Consider the following 19,462-nt stretch of genomic DNA (forward strand, 5'->3'; position numbering starts at 1 on the left):
ATTTTATGACTTTATTTTAAAAAAATTTCAGCTGTTTTTTTCATTCCTGCTTGTTTTTTTTTTACATTTTGCAGCTATTTCAACTTTCTTCTTGCAAATTTTCTTCTAATTATGATTTATTTTCCATAATATTTTGACTTTATTCTCGTAGCTTTATATCTTTTTACAACCTAATTTTCAAAAAAAATTAAAAGTTTATTTGTTGTTTTGTTATTTTTTTCAGAATATTACCACTCATTAAATAATGACTTTTTCTTGTTAAATTACATTTTAAAAAAAATATTTTTTCTTTATTTTTTTACTGCTGATGTTTCCATTTTTGCTGTTTTTTTGTGTTCTTGTTTTAATTTTTTGAATGTGCCACGGGCCTATAGAAAAACAGCCTTTGGAACAGGCTTTGGACACCCCTGAACTGGACCTTACTTTGGAGAAAGCCCATAAGCATTTGCCAAGTACAGTCAAACCTGTCTTAGCGGCCACCTTTATAGAGAACGGCCACCTGCCTATAGCGGCCACTGAAAAATCCCCCGCAGCAAATTTACATGTTATAGACCCTGTGTATAGCAGTCACTTGTCTAACGCGGCCACCCATTTTGTCTCCCTTGGTCAATTTCTGACCGCATATAGTGGCCAAATTACCGACTCAAGTAGAAGCTTCATGCACAAAAAAGTTTTGTTTTTCAATCAATGAAGCCTTTTTAATTACTGAGTCCTAGCTCAGTCACAATCATTCACAAGATCCACACAAACTGTCAGTTGTTCCACATAAAAAAGCCGTCTTCTTTTGAGCTTGCTATTTCCTGGTCAAACATGTAACTTTAAGAGCATTTGCACCAAAACATTACCGCAAAGTAGACTGGGAACAGGACGTGCTCCCAGCGACGCTACAATAAAAAAATAAACATACGCTAGCATGCATGCGGCAGCGGGAGCAAAACTGAGTTGGGTTGTACTTAATTGAAGTATTTTAGAATGTACTCACGTTATTTTTGATCAATCCTCATCCACAAATCCATCAAAGTCCTCATCTTCTGTATTTGACACAAAAAAAGCCGTCTTCTTTTCCGTTCGCTACTAGTCTGTTAACTTGTCAGTGTTATTTAGCTCCGAAGCAAAGAAGGAAACTTCTCCTGTTGCTTCTGCCAACTTTATTTATTGAACGCGGCCACCAGACAGCAGGTCAGAACACACACACATCTCTCAGCATCTTCTCTCCTTCCTGCTTGCCCACAAGGCAAAGGTTAAACAAGCCCCACTACATAGCTGTCCAGGAAATGCCTGTAAGAAATGACACCGTTTATTTCCTGGTGTGCACTGGTCAATACTGTAATGCCGCTTGTTGTGGGGAAGGAGAGACTCACGTCGCCGATGCACTTTAATGGCTTTATTAACAGCGGAGAACACTGCAGGACTTTACATCCACGCCAACATAAACACACTTCCCAACTCTCTCCAAACTCACAGCTAGCACTGAGCCTAGCTCTTCTGCTCGGGACGCCCACCGTCACTTCCTGTCACTTCCTGATGAACTAAAGCTGTAATGACACTCTGCCGTATAAAAAGTAAAATATTAAAAACAAGCGTAAGACATTACTAGCACAGCTTTGTTCTGTGGGTGGTGGATAATAACAAGCCTAGTAGTGCTGTACAACTTTTATCTGCAGTCCCACAGTGCCCTCTACTAGTCAACATTCAAACTGGACGCCAACCTGTCTATAGAGGCCACCTGTCTATAGTGGCCACTTTTGCAGTCTCCCTCTAGTGGCCGCTATAGACAAGTTTGACTGTATCTTCCAAATCCAGCTAAAACCATCTGAAAGTGACAGTGCTTCTCTTCATTTACTGTGTGTTGTTGTGCCTCAGCAGCCTAGGTTATTTCCTGTTTGGGTTTCAGCAACGTCTTTTGTGTTTTGGCTGCTGCTTGGTTTTCAGCAGTACACTAGATTATTGTTCCTGCTAGGTTAGCAGCGCTGTTATGTTCACTTGTACATTTTTCCCTGCTATTATTTTTCTAGCAGCGTTTTTTGTATCCTGTTTTGTGGCTTATCCCCGTGTGATTTCTGTTGTACTTTTTGGACTGTAAATTTTTGTGTTTCCACATCTTGGGTTCCGTACACTGGCTTGCACCGCTTGTGACCACTGATCTGTACTAATAAGTCTGGATAGCTCATACGTCGCACCCGCCCGTACAAGCCGCTGAAGCCAAAGAGACGCCATCTTGCCACTCACATCTCGACTACATTGGCACAGCGTACATAGTGTACAAAGCAGATGAAGAGGCTCGCAGAACATCTATGTTTTACATTAAAAAGCGGGGAGATTCTCCCATTCCTTCGAGTAACGCAACCTTCGTCCCTTAAAAACGATTTGATACGTTATTCTCTATCTTTTGGCAATATTAAATGTACTTTTTCCCCTTCCAATTCTCATTGCCTTTGGGACAAAATTGTACTGTGCACCCTGGCTCAGCACTCCCCTATAGCAATGATAGTTTTACTCCTCTAGAAAGAGATTTTAGTTTTAACTGCAAATCCCATCCCTTTTTTCCACTAAAATCCATGGTCATGATCCTTTACTTTGTTTTCTTACTTTCATACAATTCACTATGCTCTCTTCTGTACAAAATATGAATCATAAAAGAGAGTGACTTTGGACAACTTTTAAAATCATTTAATATTTTTCTGATTTTTTTTTTGATTTTTTTTGTTTGTGTTAGAAATAACCTCTTTTCTGATATAGAAATATATTTTAACAAAAACCACAGGAATAATATGTAATATAATATGTAATAATATATAAACATGTGGGGGTTCATTTGAAATTCGGGTAAACAAAGAAAAAAACCCGTATTTTTTTATATTTGCAAGCAACCGCAAATGATTTAGTAGTCTAGTTGCGGTTGTTTGTTTACATATCCCCCACGGCCCCCCATGTAAAGCCGTTATGACTCAGGTATGGTATGATATCAACAGAATTTTTAAAAATGATCATACCCGAGTCCTTAAGACTAAGCTCAAGCACACCTGATGTGCGAGGTTAGTCTGAAGACTAACCACCTGAACCATGTTGTAGTCAATATGTATTCTTTACTTGCGTATCTTGCTTGCTGCTGTAACAAGTGAATTTCCCCGCTGTGGGATAAATAAAGTACAATACAATACAAAAATTAAAAAAAAAAAAAATTAGGGTATATAAGGTGAATAATCCAGTGTATTCACGTAAATCACTTACAGTTCTGCTTACAGACTCTCTCCACATCCCATATGTTAAGTCTAATTCAAATTTGCTAAAATGAGTCAAAACACACAATAAACATATTTAAAGATGGCGGGCCGCCATTTGAAGAGGCCTGGTGCACATAATCACACTGCATAATATACAGCAAAGTTATACAGTAGACGCCCCTACAAGGTAAATAATCCGTTCCAAGAACCTTTATGTTATAGGGATTTTATGTTATACAGAGTGTAAAATACATGTAAATAGCCTAATCCGTTCCAAGATCTTCCCAAACTCACCCCTTTGGCCCTCAAAAAATTCAAAGTCCACCAAATGTGGTGGGAAAATATAACAAAACAGCATAAACATAGTAGAGTAACATCCCAATATAAAATAAGGTAAATAAGGTATAATAGTCGATGGGGAACGGCCGTATAGTCTAGCAACATCACTTAATTTCATACCACCGTCATGCTTCTGGATCATTTCCTGCTTTGTTTCGATCGACAACTTTTCCATTTTTTTTCTTCTCACTTACACTTGGTTTAGGGCCCATGACTCCGGTAATTTTAACACAAAAGTAAATTAAGAAGAGATTTCAATGCGTGCAACCTAGTTTAAGGGCGACTAAGCTGAAGGGAGCTCACATACAAACTGGACGCACTGGATAAGTCAGCCAATGAGATAAGAGCGTAGGCGGTGCCCCGATAATCACCCAATGAGATAAGAGCGTAGGCGGTGCCCCGATAATCAGCCAATGAGATAAGAACGTAGGCGGTGCCCCGATAATCAGCCAATGAGATGAGCGCGTAGGCGAATTGGTGTGAAATATAAGCTTCATACACTGCATTTGATTACAGAATCCACCATGGATGACGAGTTTACTTGGACAAGACGGTCGCCAAATTCACCCACAGAGTACGGTAAGCTGAAAGTGGATATGACAGTGGACATGGTAAGATGTGTTATGTCGTAATCATCAGGCTTGTGACACATACAAATATATCAGTGGCAAATATTCACCTCTAGCCTACCTCCATCTAAAGTGAGCAAATTGGTGGATAAAACATTCGCTTCCGGTGGCAAATCAAATCGCCTTCCAGCTTTGCAGCGAAATTGTAGCCTCAACCACATCATGGACATATGTGTGTTTGACCCCTCAAGTGTATCGCAAACTAGTACACGGATCAGGGTTCATACAAGGTGCTGGAAATCCTTGAAAACAGATGAATTTTAATGTGGACTTTTTAAGGTTTTTAGATAAAGAAATCGAATAAAACAGAGGATGGTTGCTTCTGCCTTTCACTCAAAAAGATGATTCCACTCAAACCTCTCTGTGGCTCATGGCCAGCAGAATGTTTGTGTGTTTTAGATTAGTTTGCTATTCATATTCCAGTGTAGGCCATCAATAGGAAGAAATAAAGTGGTATTTTACTGAAAAGGAAGCTGTCTAGTGACAATTTCACTGTGTAGCTGCCTGCTGTAAGTTTACCGTTTTCGACATTGACATCACAATAGGTTTTATGGCCGAAACAAAATGCACTATTACAGGTTCCTACAGCCACAAAAACCATAGAAAAATCACAGAATTGGGAAAAGGGTATTTGGAAAAGTCCTGGAAATGTATTTTAGCATGACTTTTTCTTCAGTACAGTACTTAACCAATCAAAGCATTTTCCTGTCTTCCTGTTCCACATATGCCATCTTGGTGTTACAGGGTTGTGAAGGTCAAGGGAGCGTTCCAACTCTCCCGATCACCAATCAAGTCATGGAAGCGATGGAGGATGTTTCACTTCTTGTTCTCAATCATCAGTGGGCTCAACTCCCAGACGCTCATCTTCCAGATATGTTAAGATAATCAACTTAGACATTGTTGGCAACCTATTTTTTGGGAAGGGGGTAGAAACAAAGTGCACTAATAAGGAAATCCTACACACACGAAAACTCTGGAACAGTCATAGAATTAGAAAATTGTCATTTCCAGGCCTTGGAAAAGTCAGGGAAATTGATTTCACATAGCTTTTCCTCAGTTCACGTAATCATTCAAAGCATTTTCCTGTCATTTTCTTGTCTCATGTGTGCCATGTTGGTGTTCCAGGGCAGTCCCGCTCTAGAAGGGAGCGTCCCAACACTTCCAATCACCGATCAAGCCGTTGAAGTGCTACACCTTCCACTCTAGGACACTCAACATCCAGACATGGTAAGATTGAACATTTTTAATCTAATAACTAGGGATGTTCCTGGCGGCTAATTTCCCTGTCAACTAAATGAAAAGAGTAGTCGACTAGTGTAAATTAGAAAAACACCCAGAAACAAATGTGAGCACAATTTATTGGTCAGTATTGAAAACAATGTCCAAAAAATAGTATGTATTTTGAAGCTTTTGATCACATCAATAACCACATCACATTTTAAAGGGGACATATTATGATAAGCTCACTTTTCCATTGCTGAAGCAACCATATTTGAGTATCTGGTGTGTCTACCAATCCACAAAATGTGAACTCAAACAACCCAGTCATTTTCTTGTGGTCTGCCTTGATCAGACTACATGAGATTCATCGCGCTGTTCGGGATTTGGTTGGCTTGCTATGTAATTTGCCAGATCAGAATGCTCCTAATTCAAATATCTTCACCTCTGCTTGACAACCACACCTTCATAAATGCCCGCCATTCCTTTTCGCCGTAAGTGTTAGGTAGCCTGACCAGAGGGTAAAAGTGTTTCTGTACCTGCAGTTGATGATTAGAGAGAGTTAACTGCTTCTTTAAAAAAAAAAAAAAAAAAAAAAAGGCATGGACTTGAGGAGGGAGTGCTGATTTAAGCTTTAGCGCCACCTGAAATCAGGTTTAAAAAAAAAAAAAAACATTCGGTAGCAGAGAGGGATGGAGAGAGAGAGGACATGAATATGGACATGACAACTTGATGTAAACACTTTTTATATCAAACATAATATTCCTTTTGCTCTAAGTCAGACGTCTGTATTTTTCAATACTTAATTACTCGCCGCCGATTAATCATAACTTCGAAGGAGGAGCTCAACGAGGAGGAGGGAGAGGGAGCGTGTGTAAAGTTCTGACTTACGTAAAACTTTTTTGACGATAAATCCTGATGTTACTTTACAGTTAACTGACTAAAATATCTCTCAGTAACAAACTGACAGCTGCTCGTCTCTACTGAGAAACGTGTGCCACTGCGCTGCATTATTGTAAGTCATAATGAAGAGTCTCTCTCCTCTTCATTTCCTCGGTGTGTCAGTGTGCACTTTGCTGTCTGTTGTGGTCTAAAACATCCTCACTGATGTAAACTGTCAAAGTAACATTAATGTAACTGATCCTGGTTTAATTTTAATATTCTCACTACTGTTTAGGAGAGAAACAGCAGAACACTCTGACACCTTCTCTGGTCCAGCTGCAGGATCACCTGTTGGAGAGCGCTACACTGTATAACGGAAGATACACTGCTCAAAAAAACTAGAGGAACACTTCGAAAACACATCAGATCTAAACTGGGGGAAAAATGATCTTGAATATCTTTCCTGATAATAAGTGGGTGATGTATTAGTAACAAAATGATGCCACATCATTTGATAGAAATGAAAATGATCACCCTATAGAGGGGGGAAATCAAAGACACCCCAAAAATGAAAGTGAAAAAATGATGCAGCACACTGGTCCATTTGGCTAAAATGTCATTGTAGCAACTCAAAATGATTCTCAGTAGTTTGTGTGGCCCCCACGTGCTTGTACGCATGCCTGACAACGTCGGGGCATGCTCCTAATGAGACTACGGATGGTGTCCTGGGGGATCTCCTCCTAGATCTGGACCAAGTTGGCAATGCTTCTCCCTTGGGCATTTATGTGTGGAGTTTGCATGTTCTCCCTGTGTGTGCGTGGGTTTTCTCCGGGTACTCCGGTTTCCTCCCACATTCCAAAAACATGCATGTTAGGTTCATTGGAGACTCTAAATTGTCCATAGGTATGAATGTGAGTGTGAATGGTTGTTTGTCTATATGTGCCCTGCGATTGGCTGGCAACCAGTCCAGGGTGTACCCCGCCTGTCGCCCGAAGTCAGCTGGGATAGGCTCCAGCATGCCCCCGCGACCCTAAAAGAGGAGAAGCGGTATAGAAAATGGATGGATGGATGGATGGACCAACACTATGTTTGCATATTATTATGTATGCTATAATTACACTTTAAAATATTGATTTTCACAGATCTACCATCCCCAACACAGATAAAATAGGTCTTATTCCCAAAATGGTTACCCACCCCTGTGCCAGCTGGAATGGTGCTAAATTTTAAATGTGTAGAATTTAGGGGCTGTAAAATGTCTGTTGTAAATACAGTGAAATACTAAAACTATGAACTCTTTTCACATAGATTTCACAGTTAAGTACGATTGGCGGTAAGAACATCACGGACTGCACAACAAAGATCTTGGACAGGTATTGAGAACCAAAATGCAAACATCACATTCAAATCATAATAATTCCTTTCATTATAAAAGCTGAACGTATTTGATGGTAAAAGAAATGCCTGTTGGCAAAATCTTCTCTGGACCTTCCTCTATCCCTCTTTCCCTCCCCATTTCAATCTCCTTTATTTCCCTCACTTCCTTTTTTTCATCTTCCCTCCTCTCCTCATCTCCACACTCCCCCAGCACACAATCCCCTTCTCCCTCTATTTCCCTTCTTCTATCCTTTCCCCCATGTCCAACTTCCTCTCTGCTCTCCTTGTCCCTCCCTCCTTGCTCAATATTTCTGTCTTCTCCCTTATTCAATCCCTCCATCTACCTTTACCCCCTTTATCAACTATCTCTGTCCTCCAAACCTCACCTCTCATCGTCCCTCCCCAGCTCCTAAATAGCACAAGAAGTTAACTGATTAAGTGTAGACACCTCCTGTGCTAATTTTTCAGGATGATGACAAACTCCCTGATGTCTTCATTCAATATGAAGGGCCCCAGTTCCAAAAGGGCATTCCAACCGACAGAACTTTACGCCATTGTGACAGGCACATATGGAGTTGCACAACTCTAGTTGGGGTTTTTTTCTTAATGGATTTTTCTGTCTAGAAATTTGAAATGCGACAACGCAAACATTTTTGTTGTTCATTTGATTGTTTTGTGTAATTAGGAATAAACAAATGTTGATTACATATGATTTTCTTTGTCATTGCAGCTGCTGTCTAAAACTAGGACAGCAAAGCCACAGACCATGAAAGTTCACGTACTATGCAGACCATTTCAAACATGCTCCTGGGCGGTCTGGTGGTGGAGGCTATCCTAAAAAATAAAACAGGTGTGTCCACAACTAGTATTGGACATTTGTCGGGTGACAAACACAACTCCAAATGAATGATAATGCTGCACTGGATGTGTAAATAAGTTACTGCTTGCAAATGCTGTTTTAGAAAAAAATATGATTTTAAATACACAATACATGCAGTTCATGTCAAAATGTTATTAACGATAACCTTCCTCGTGTTCACAGTGTAGCATTGAAGAGGAAATATCAGGGAGGAACTTCGATTGTTTCTCAGTTGTGATATGAGATGGAAACATTTCACTTTATGATTTTTGTCATAGTGGATATTCATTCATCCAGTGTCCCCGGTCTGTTTGAAAACGTTTACTCCTCACACTAGTCAGTATGACTGTATTGAAGTCCATTTTTTTTGTTTTACATCCTTTATATCATGTTCTTCTGGATATAAAATTATTTTGTTGTTTTTTGGGGTTGTTTTGTGGCAAATTTGGTATGTTTAGTGTGGATGTAAAAAGTTAGGTTCTTGTCCATGTGAGAACAGTAAATGTTTTGATACTTTTTTTGTTAAATTGTCTCATTTTTTAAGGGTAAAAATTCAGTCCTGAATTTGTGATTATTTATAATAATTAATTCAGGGCCTAAATTACGTTTACTTTAATTTAGACATCAAAACAATGTCTTTATGGAGACATCTTTTCCAACGGCCTGAAAATGATTGCTTTTCACCATTCACTTTTCACCCAAATTTGGACATCAAAGGGACGTCTTTATGGAAACGTCTTTTCAACGCCCTGAAAAAGACGCCTTTTTACCTTTCACTTTTCAACCAAATATAAACGTCGTTTCAACGCCTGGACATGGTGTCTTTTCTACAAATTTTTGCTGGGTGGGATTTACTCTAGTTTATCATTCATCTTAATAATCATTTTATCAATAACTTCCGTGATGGGTGAGTCCCCCCCCCAAACGCTCGTATCAAAGCAAGCGTATGATAAAAGATGATCGTTAATGTGTCCTATGAGTCCTATGATGTGAGTGAAACGTATCTCTCACGCCTTGAAATGACGTTTTATCAATATAAACGTTTGCTAATAAGCTGTGCTCGGAGGCTCTATTCCAAGTACTGCTCGTTGGCTCGGACTGGACTGTGGACGCAACAGGTACTAAGAACTCTTATCAACATTTACTGTTGGTGCTCATTGCTAATAACTTATCAACATACACTGATGGTGGTAAACACGTGTGTGTGTGTGATGAAGATTGATGGTCGTTCATCTTGGCGGTTTGCTGCTGGTCTTTCCCCAATATTCGCCAAGCTTATTATTTTCATGTGCTTTGTTTGCTTGCTGCGTGTCGCTACACGATCCGTACCGGAAACACTATCGCTTCTTCTACTTTACAAAGTGTTTAGTCATGTAAATAGTCATTTGATGCTGTTCCTCTTTGATTGGAAGGTTAGCAACCTAACCTGTTCTCCTGGAAAGAGTTGAAGTGGGAAATAAAAGTCAAGAACATTGGCTGGATTTGAGTTGATGAAGCGTCCTCGACCATTTTTCCAAGTGCAGGCTGGCGTAAAGCCTAAAAGATCTCGGTATGTACGCGCCGTTGGCGCATCTGCGCGTGCGCTTCGTGCATGACAGCAAAGTTTTGTTTTTAAACAAGAGTGACTAAGAAAAGAAGCCGCAATGTAGGAATCTATTAAGTATGCTTATCGGTTAATTTATAGATAAGTAATCATAGATATCACAGCACGTTACGTCAGGAAGTGACGTACGTCTCGTGCGTGCGCAGAACCGATCGTGTTTCCGGTACAAATGGATTGAACAACAAAAGAATGTTGACGTAAATATGAAGACATGTTCACCAAGCTAAACTGACAGGCTCCTGTAAATAAATAGAAAATAAAAGCCAGCGGAGTTGAGTTGATCAAGTGTCCTCTTCCACTCTTCCATCTTCTCCAGTACAGGCAGACTCATCACACAACAACTTGGAACATGCAGAGCAAGCTGGACATGGCGGGCAAGAAGCCTCCAAAGGCCTTTATCCTCCAGGTGGCCACCATCCGCTTGACCTTCGTGATTGGACTCATCTTCATCGCCATGCCATTGGCTGAAGCAGTGAAGGGCGTGGTAAAAACACAAATGGATACTTTATTCCCATGCATGTTCAAGAAGGACTGGAGTATAGTGACCCACATGTCCTCCGCAGAGGTTGAATGAATCTACGATTGAGCGTGGTACCTCACTACTGACTACTGACAAAGCAGGAAACAGCCAGGTAAACACATGCATGAATACTTGATTTGCATGCAAGGACAGGAAGTACCGCAGTATTTACCCACAACATGTACTCGGCAGGATCTGACCGGATATATGACGATGATTGTTCAGGAATTTCAGGTATTTCAGGTTTACATGGTCTGGAAGTAGTACTACACTATTAACAACAACATGTACTTACAGAAGCTGAAAGAACAGATGACGGAGCAGACAGGACAGATGAAGAAGATGACCAGTAAGGTGGAGGAGATGACTGACGAGTCGAAGGTAAACACACATAGTGGCGAGGGAGTAGTACTACAGTATTAACAACAACAACATGTACTTACAGAAGCTGACAGGACAGATGAAGTGGATGACTAAGGATACATTCACACTAGAATGACATTTATATATTATCATAATACAATAATGTGTGCATCAGTGACGTGCAGTCAGGGCAGGCCATGAAACATAGAAATACAGCAGACGCACCTACAACGTAAATAATCCGTTCCGAGAACCTTTGTTATAGGGTTTTTATGTTATACAAAGCGTAAAATACATGTAAATAGTCTAATCCGTTCCAAGATCGTCCCAAACTCACCCCTCACTCACTCCACCAAATGTGGTGGGAGAATACAAGAAAACGTTAGCAAAACATAGTCCAGTAACATTCCAATATAAAATAAGGTAATAAATAAGATTACTGTAAATCAATAAAACTGAAAAACAAAAACAATCTTACCGTTCAGGAGAACGCAAGTGGAGAGGAGGAGGAGGAGGACTAGCCTGAGTCGAAACGCGACTCAAAGAGTCTGAGTCAGCTGGTCTCACAGACAAACGCACACGCACGATAATGCTGTGTGCAAAATTTTAATTTGTAACTTAAGTTAGTTTAAGGGCGACTACGAAGAAGAAAGAAGGTTTAAGGGAGAATCCTGTCTCTCACACAAACGCACGTACCTGCTGTGTAAATCAGCCAATGAGATGAGAGTCTAGGCCAGCAGTAGGCAAACTCCGGCCCGTTGTTCTTTTTAATTTGGCCCGCCGAAGATTGTACAGAATTAAGGTTTGATGTGAACGATTGCATTCATTTCATTTGGACTTGTAATGACGGCATTTCAACACCAGGTGGCGCCGTAGGCGCAGTGACTTGAGAGAGCCATTTCCAATTCCCGCCCTTCTACTCGCTCGCCAACGTTACCACAGATGGATCGCCAAATGTGACAGGAAAAAACGTCGGGATGCTCAAGAGAATTCAGGACAGGTGAAAGAGGGACCCCTGAGCAGGAGGTCATGTTTCTACATTGCATAATTCACCAGGAAGCGCTGTGTACATCCGTGTTGCAGCTTGACCACGTAGTGAAGGAACATTGAAGGAACATTCCTTCAAGTAACGCAACCTTCGTCCCTTAAAAACAATTTGATACGTTATTCTCTATCTTTTGGCTATATTAAATGTACTTTTTCCCCTTCCAATTCTCATTGCCTTTGGGACAAAATTGTACTGTGCACCCTGGCTCAGCACTCCCCTATCGTAATGATAGTTTTACTCCTCTAGAAAGACATTTTAGTTTTAACTGCAAATCCCATCCCTTTTTTCCACTAAAATCCATGGTCATGATCCTTTACTTTTTTGTTCTTACTATCGTACAATTCACTATGCTCTCGTCTGTACAAAATATGAATCATAAAAAAGTGACTTTGGACAACTTTTAAAATCATTAACATTTTGCTGATTTTTTTTCTGATTTTTTTTGTTTGTGTTATGAAATAGAAATAACCTCTTTTTTGATATAGAAATATATTTTAACAAAAACCACAGGAATAATATGTAATATATGTAATATATAAACATTGTCTGCATGTGGGGGTTCATTTGAAATTTGGGTAAACAAAAAAAAACGTATTTTTTTATATTTGCAAGCAACCGCAAATGGTTTAGTAGTCTAGTCGCGGTTGTTTGTTTACGTATCCCCCACGGCCCCCCATGTAAAGCCGTTATGACTCAGGTATGGTATGATATCGACAGAATTTTTAAAAATGATCATACCCGAGTCCTTATGACTAAGCTCAAGCACACCTGTTGTGCATTTAGTGTGAGTGGGTAACAAACTAACAACACACTTAACAACTCACAAGTTCTCACATAAGTCTTTGCCCGAGAAGTGGTTCTTGTGAGTGGTGATATGGCGGCCGTGTGGCTTAAGTCATCGCCAATGAGCTATCCAGATTCTTTGAGTACAGATCAGTGCTCGTGCGATGATCTGCTTAGCAAACAGGAAGTGATGTGCTTCACGGAGAGACCGCATGCGTCTGCACCTGTGGCGTCAGCGGTCCATTGTGTGGAGTTACATCACTGACTGTAACGCGAAAAGGTCAGTTAAACCGGTCATCTCTGATGGCAGGCAGGGAACCCAAGATGGCGCCGTGAGCACTCCCCCTGAATCGAGCCCTGCCACCCAAACTAAATTATGAGTGAATAACTTAAATTACAGAGCGCCTGCCTCTGTCTAAGAACTGCCACGAACGCTTTCCGTTTCAGTTTGTCAAAACAAACATGAAATATGCCGAATTCGGCTAAGGACAAGAGAAAACAGCGAGACGGAAAGGCGGGAGAAGCTAGCAACGAGGCAAAATCGGCTAACAAAACTAACGTTAGCCGCAATATTCTGATTGACAGCAAGATGGATGACTTTCCTGACTTACCAGTTACCCCAGCTAAACCACCCAGCAAGAAAGGTAACATGAAGATACTGCCGGCAACGCCATGGAAGATAATTTACCTGAAGCTCCAGAGTTGGTCTCCTCACTTGCCAAGCTAATTAACACTCGGTCCGACAAGGTTGAAGCACTAATTCAGCAAAATAAAGCAGTGATTGCGGATCTGAAGAAACAAATCCACTCTATCTGTGAGGATGTCAACGCAGTGAAAGATAAAGCGTAGTGCTGTGCTGGAAACGCGGATCACAGACCTGGAAAGATACTCTCGTCGCTGGAACTTGCGGCTGAATGGCATCCCGGAGACAGTAGAGAACCAGCAGGTACGGTTGGAAGTACTTAAAATCTGTCAGGCCATCTTGCCAGAGGATAAGAAACGACTACCAGAAGTGACTGACACCGTCCATCGCCTTGGCACAAAGAATCCGAAGGGGCCCAGAAGCGCCATCATTCAGTTCTCGTCCCGGGTCCACAGAGGAGCTGTCTGGACGGCTAACGAAGCTGATGTGAAGGTACTCCTTTACCAAATATTCATCCTTTGCTTTAGCAAAACCAAGGCACTTTTTTTTTTCTTTTACTCTTTATAATATGAGAAATGGTTTCCCGCTGTCCCGATGAACACAGAAAACCCATGATGCTTTTTTTTTCTTTTCTCAAAGGGGAAACAGTGCCTATACATTCCTGAATGCACCTCATTTAAAGTGCACTTTACTTTTAGTCCAGTACGTCTGGGCTCTTTTGCTTGTCTTAATCTACAGCATTAAAAATTGACTATATGCTTACGCTATTTTAATTGAAATGCATCTATGGACTTTTTTTAATTTTGTTTGTTTTTTGGACCATAAGTGCCTTCCTGTTCCGGCCTATCTTTATATTTATGTGATTTTGATCTCCTCCTGCAAAATGTCCTCTTGGGCTTTGTCAAGAATGATGCTCCAGCTGACAAAGAATATTTTTAATTAATCTCATTTTAATACTTGCAAAATTCTACATCCACAAATATAAATTTGGCAAAGTGAAACCCCTTTTTTGTTTTCATGAAAGAACTGAAGCTGTACCTCAATTCGATGTCCTCTGCTAATAACAAGAAAGCTATCAGGACTAAAAATCTGTGCTCCCACTTCAATATCCTTAATTCAATTTCATTTTCATTGCTCATTTCCCCTGGTGTATCTTTAATTATCTTTTTTTTCTTTTTTTTTATTTATCACTTTTCTGTTACATTGTTATTTCCTTAATCTCAATCCTTATATGACTTATTGTGTGTTGTTGTTGTCCAATTATTTGTTAATGCCCATGTCTTGACCTTATGTTATAGTAAATTGTAAGGCATTAATTAAGTTGAATGGAAAAAAAAATCAGATGGCAGACACGTCAAATGGAGCCTTGTTTTTTTTTCCATCCTTTCCTCACTCGTGAATGTGACTGCAGCGCTGCTCAATGTGTGATTGCAGACGCCTAATTTGTGCTGCGGTACGCTGGTGTATCTCCTTCATCTCCTTCCTCGAGGCTCGTATTAATGTCAAATCTTGGCTCCTGAGAATATCCTGGAACTCTGACTCGTCGTCTGACCTAATTTCTGATTTTGAAACCGCAGTTGCAGGGCCGGTATCGTTTTGCTTTGTGTATGGCATTGTTGCTAGGCAACCGCTTTGAACAGCGGTTAGCTTGATTTGCTAGCAGCTGCCAGCACTTGGAACTAGTTCATGTCAAGGAATGTGTACCTCTCGCCTATCCGAGAGTCGGCAAGCAGTCCTGATATTGTGTTGGTGAAGTGTAGTCAGGAAAGCACCAAATAGTTGAATGTTCCTCGCCACGTACGTCTCCCCCCCCCAGTCCACAGCGAGGGTAAATAACGTTGGCATGAAAAGCTGCCCTTTAAATTGGAATGTTATGAGCATGAAGTGACAATATTGTGGGAATAAAGTTAAAATGACAAGAAAGATAAAATGGAAGTCAATGAAAAAGAGCACCACTGAGCATGTGTAGAGAGTAGAGCGAAGATGTTAGCTTTTACTGACAGGCTACAATAAAACAGTAGGATGAGAGTCAAGCAAAGAATAGCTTCAGTTGAATAATAGTTTGTTTTACATTCACAGGATCTTCTGATGAAAGCAGGTTAGCATGTCAATCAATTTACGTTTACAATGAATGCTCCCTTTGTTTTGTGCTTTTTCTCAATAAATCTTTTATTCTCACAGGCTGTTGCACTCTGCCGTGGCAATACCATGACAAAAGATGTTACCTGTATGTCAAGGAGTGGGAGACCTGGGATGATGCTCAGGTATGCCAGCCCTTCTTAATCCTTCAAATGTCCTTTGCAATATTCTCGCTCGTTGCTCCCTAAACACAAAAACCTGCTCAGATATTTTGTGGAACAACAATATGCACACACACACACACACACGTATGTTTTCAATCCACGCCGACTCACGAGATGAGACCACGCACGATATTGGAGGACAAGATGAGATGTTAGTGATGTCACGGAGCAATGCAGGTGCCTTTAGAAATGTTTCTTGTCCCACAACAAGATGTATTGAGAGCAAATGCAGCCCAGCACTGCTGTACGTATGAGGTGTGTTGTGATGGCCACAGTAGCATTATTCATGATCAAGACACCCACTTCACCCTTTATGTTCCATTACTTGCCCACCAGTACGCCTGACTTACATTCCTGCCACTAGCTTGGAGCATTTAAAAGTAACTTCCACTGGGTTACAGCTGGCGCCGAGCCAAATGTAAAGGAGCGTAAATAGAAGCGCCAGGTGATGAAGTCCCATCATCTACGTGTCGCCATCGGACAAATCTTAAGTACGTTTGATGAAATGTAGAATTGGTAGAGCTTGTGCTTGGATGTGAACGCGGCGCCACAGCTGTTCAACTCCAGTAGAAAACATCCACACGTCACCCCCCCCCAGGCCCCCAGCCAGCTTGGATTGCGGGGCCTTCGGTGTGCATAAAGCACTTCCTGTACGCTTCCAATAACGCCACTTCCATAGTAGCCACGGCAAACGGCTTCCGGCTGCCCTGTTCTCACCACAACGCTTTTCTCCAAACCACAGATCTCCTCACCTTTTCATCTCTCGTGACCCCCCCCCCACTAATGAGTGAATTGTACACACGCGTGCGGCAGGTGGAACATGCATTCCATTTGAAAGCGCATGCAGAGCTGGATAAAGCCGCTGGATGCTACCTCAGTGCAGCTACCGCCATCTTGTGGACTTCATAAAAACTCCACCAGGAGGTTGCCTACAGCCACAGTTCATGCCAATCTCATGCTGTCCTCTTTGGCTTTTTCAGAACTACTGCGTAGCCAAGGGTGGACGTTTGGCCTCAGTTCACACCAAAGCCACGTATGACTTCCTCATTGGATTGGCTGGTAGTAGCCAGGATACTTGGGTTGGGGGCCACAAAGAGGTGGGTGATTGAATAATCACAGGTTGATGAAGACATGCTGCTTTTTGTAGACGTGTGTGTTGTGTACACCAACACGTACGCCAGTGTTGTAGGAATCATCTATGAAGATGCTCATGTTGTAAAAGTAACTCTCATGAGAAAAAAGGTCAGCACTGCTCAGCTGGATGCCAATTTCATAGCTTCAACGCATCCTTTCATTTTTCAGAATCAGGAGTGGAAATGGATTGATGGTTCCACGTTTCGTGTGAAGGAGGATGGAGAGGCAGACAGCAAGGTTGCGAGATGGGGATCAGGCGAGCCCAATAACGTGGGTGATAACGAAAATTGTGTGGACATACGGAAAGGTAAGATTGCAGAAATGCAGTCATGATTGATGAGCACTTTAACAAACCTTCATCTTGTAACTTTTTACCTGATTTCTTCACAGAAGGACTCAATGATTCGCCGTGCTCTACGACGCGCCCATTTCTTTGTCAGCTGTGACGGGATGGTCTCGGCTGTGTGACGGCTGCTCCTTCAAGGACGTCGGTGCTGAAAGATCACCACTCTGCCTTCAATTCGGTTGCTTTCATGAATCCTGATCATAATCGGCGTGCACATGATCCCAAACAACCTGCGAGACACCAATTTGCAAACTAAAGCTCGTCCTGTTTGCAGTTGAGGAGCTAACACAAGCCATCACACAGAAAATGAAGCATTCACATTTTTAGTCAACATTTTGGAGCAGCATCTGTGTTAGCATTGAATCACTTATTGAAATTGGCTCATTTTCTACATTTTGATGATGCACACAGCAAATAACAAGCTGCTCCCTGACAAGACGGGACAAATAGAAACACACCTAAAACACAACATCATCAGTCATACAGTTAAAGAAAAAGTGAAATTGTCCACATGTATGAATGTGAGCGTGAATGCTCGTGTGCCCTGCCATTGGCTGGCCACCGCCTCTGGCCCAGAGTCAGCCGGGATGGGCTCCGGCACACCCCCGCGACCCTAGTGAAACGTTGAAGATGTTCGATGCGCCAACACCACAAACCTTCAGCATATCTGTGAGGGATCCAAAACAAGGTAGTGATATGATAGATCCATTTCAAGAAACAGCGCTAATGTGATTTTCCCAAAGAAAGAATGCTGAAGAGTGCTGTGGTGGTGCTTTCTTAATATTTGATATGATGATCAGCAGCGTGTATCCATCACAGAATGTCATCCTTTTCATTTACTGTAGCTTAGACCCTGCTGTGGATATGGGATGGATACTTGGCTGGAATGTGACGTATGTCGAGTGTAATGGCGTGATCCAGTTGTGCACACGCTTGGATGGCTTTGCAAACTGTTGGCGTACGGGCTGATGCCAATCATTTGTTTTCACGTCTAACATTGAGGGCGCATTGGAACTTTGGAAGGTGTTGCACGCATGAGATCGTGGGCACGTAAGCCCCACCCCGCGTAACGCACGCTCACCAGCTATGTTAAACTAAGATAGCCTATAGCAAACACAATTTGTCAATTTTGATGCTAATTGGGAAAAGTCTCCATGCTTTTTGTTATTGAAAGCACTATGCTAACATGCTAGCTGCCGCTTGGTTAACCTTGAGCGTTGCAAACGGTCCCTTGATTGTTTATGCTACTGATTGACTTGTTTCAGTAGGGGTGTCACCATCTGGTCTTCATCAGGACCAGACCATATTTGAAAATGACTTAGAAAACTACAAAGAACTCCCAGGACTTGTTTATCAGTCCAGTGATGCTGGAAATGCCTGCAAGTGTAATGTGTTGCCCGGCCCACTGCCACTTCCATATTGTGCGTGTTATCATTGACAGTAGCGATGCCATAGTTGAGTCTGATGGGCTCTTGGCTGCCCTGTTCCTGCCAGTCATGTGCTGACACCCCGATGATGTGTTTTTCATCATGATACAGCATTTCACACGTTATTCCAATATGTGCTACTGGATGTTGGAATTGCCTTTGGAATCAATAAAGTATACTTTAGTTGGCACCAGTGGTCTCCTGATGCTTAGTCCTTCACATCCTCATGCCGAAAGGCCGAGCGCAGGTGGAAGAAAGATGGTCTGCAAGGTTCCTTTGAAACCCTCAAAGCCAGTTGGAGGCGTTATCAAAACATAGTGAAGGCTGAGAAAACAAAATACCTCTCAGATGTGATATCAAAAAATATGAACAACCCACGTGTTCTTTTTAAAACTATTGACTCTGTTTTAAACCCCAGTCCATCCACGACACTGGAAGTCTCATCTGACACTTGTGAACATTTCCTGCACTTTTTTAATAAGGTTGCGTCTATACGAGCCAATATATCACCCCTCTATTAATTTGTCTACAGTGACACAGTGCTCTAAAGTTTGTAATCAGTTTGAACCTGTGTCGCTGGCCTTCATTACCAAGGTAGTTGATGGTCTTAAGCCTTCTTCCTCTCCCATCGACCCACTCCCCCCTCGCTTTTTTAGGGAGGTGTGGGAAACTATTGGCCCCTATGTTTGTGATATCATCAACAGCAGCCTGTCCTCTGGTATTGTTCCTTCCTTTTGTAAAAAGGCTGCTGTTGAACCTTTGCT

At 41.6% G+C, this 19,462-nt stretch overlaps 1 protein-coding gene across 10 annotated transcripts; it reads left to right on the forward strand.

The window, feature by feature from the left end:
- Positions 1–294: 294 nt before the first annotated feature.
- Positions 295–19,053, forward strand: LOC129168142 (lactose-binding lectin l-2-like). Of its 10 annotated transcripts, none has more exons than XM_054753063.1 (14): positions 297–4,142; positions 4,937–5,419; positions 7,601–7,665; positions 8,138–8,257; positions 8,400–8,519; positions 10,448–10,615; positions 10,695–10,763; positions 10,844–10,885; positions 10,949–11,032; positions 15,568–15,586; positions 15,670–15,752; positions 16,772–16,888; positions 17,094–17,232; positions 17,316–19,051. In XM_054753063.1, the coding sequence occupies exons 6-14, from the start codon at positions 10,481–10,483 to the stop codon at positions 17,369–17,371; spliced, it is 744 nt and encodes a 247-aa protein (XP_054609038.1). In that variant the 5' UTR covers positions 297–4,142; positions 4,937–5,419; positions 7,601–7,665; positions 8,138–8,257; positions 8,400–8,519; positions 10,448–10,480; the 3' UTR covers positions 17,372–19,051. The 10 variants fall into 10 exon arrangements, with proteins under 10 accessions (XP_054609041.1, XP_054609045.1, XP_054609038.1 ...); XM_054753069.1 differs by having other exon boundaries at positions 4,937–5,067; positions 5,318–5,419; positions 6,588–7,665; positions 8,138–8,519; XM_054753067.1 differs by having other exon boundaries at positions 4,937–5,067; positions 5,318–5,419; positions 8,138–8,519.
- The last annotated feature ends 409 nt before the right edge of the window (positions 19,054–19,462 follow it).

This window comes from Dunckerocampus dactyliophorus, chromosome 15 (genome assembly GCF_027744805.1).
Source record: "Dunckerocampus dactyliophorus isolate RoL2022-P2 chromosome 15, RoL_Ddac_1.1, whole genome shotgun sequence".
Lineage (NCBI taxonomy): Eukaryota > Metazoa > Chordata > Actinopteri > Syngnathiformes > Syngnathidae > Dunckerocampus > Dunckerocampus dactyliophorus.

Bases quoted from the DNA above. Each gene is read 5' to 3' on its own strand.
- LOC129168142 (XM_054753061.1), top strand. From the start codon at position 9,485: ATGATCGTTAATGTGTCCTATGAGTCCTATGATGTGAGTGAAACGTAT. The intron at 15,753-16,771 runs GTATGCCAGCCC...TGGCTTTTTCAG, and splicing joins AGACCTGGGATGATGCTCAG to AACTACTGCGTAGCCAAGGG. The intron at 16,889-17,093 runs GTGGGTGATTGA...TTCATTTTTCAG, and splicing joins GGGTTGGGGGCCACAAAGAG to AATCAGGAGTGGAAATGGAT.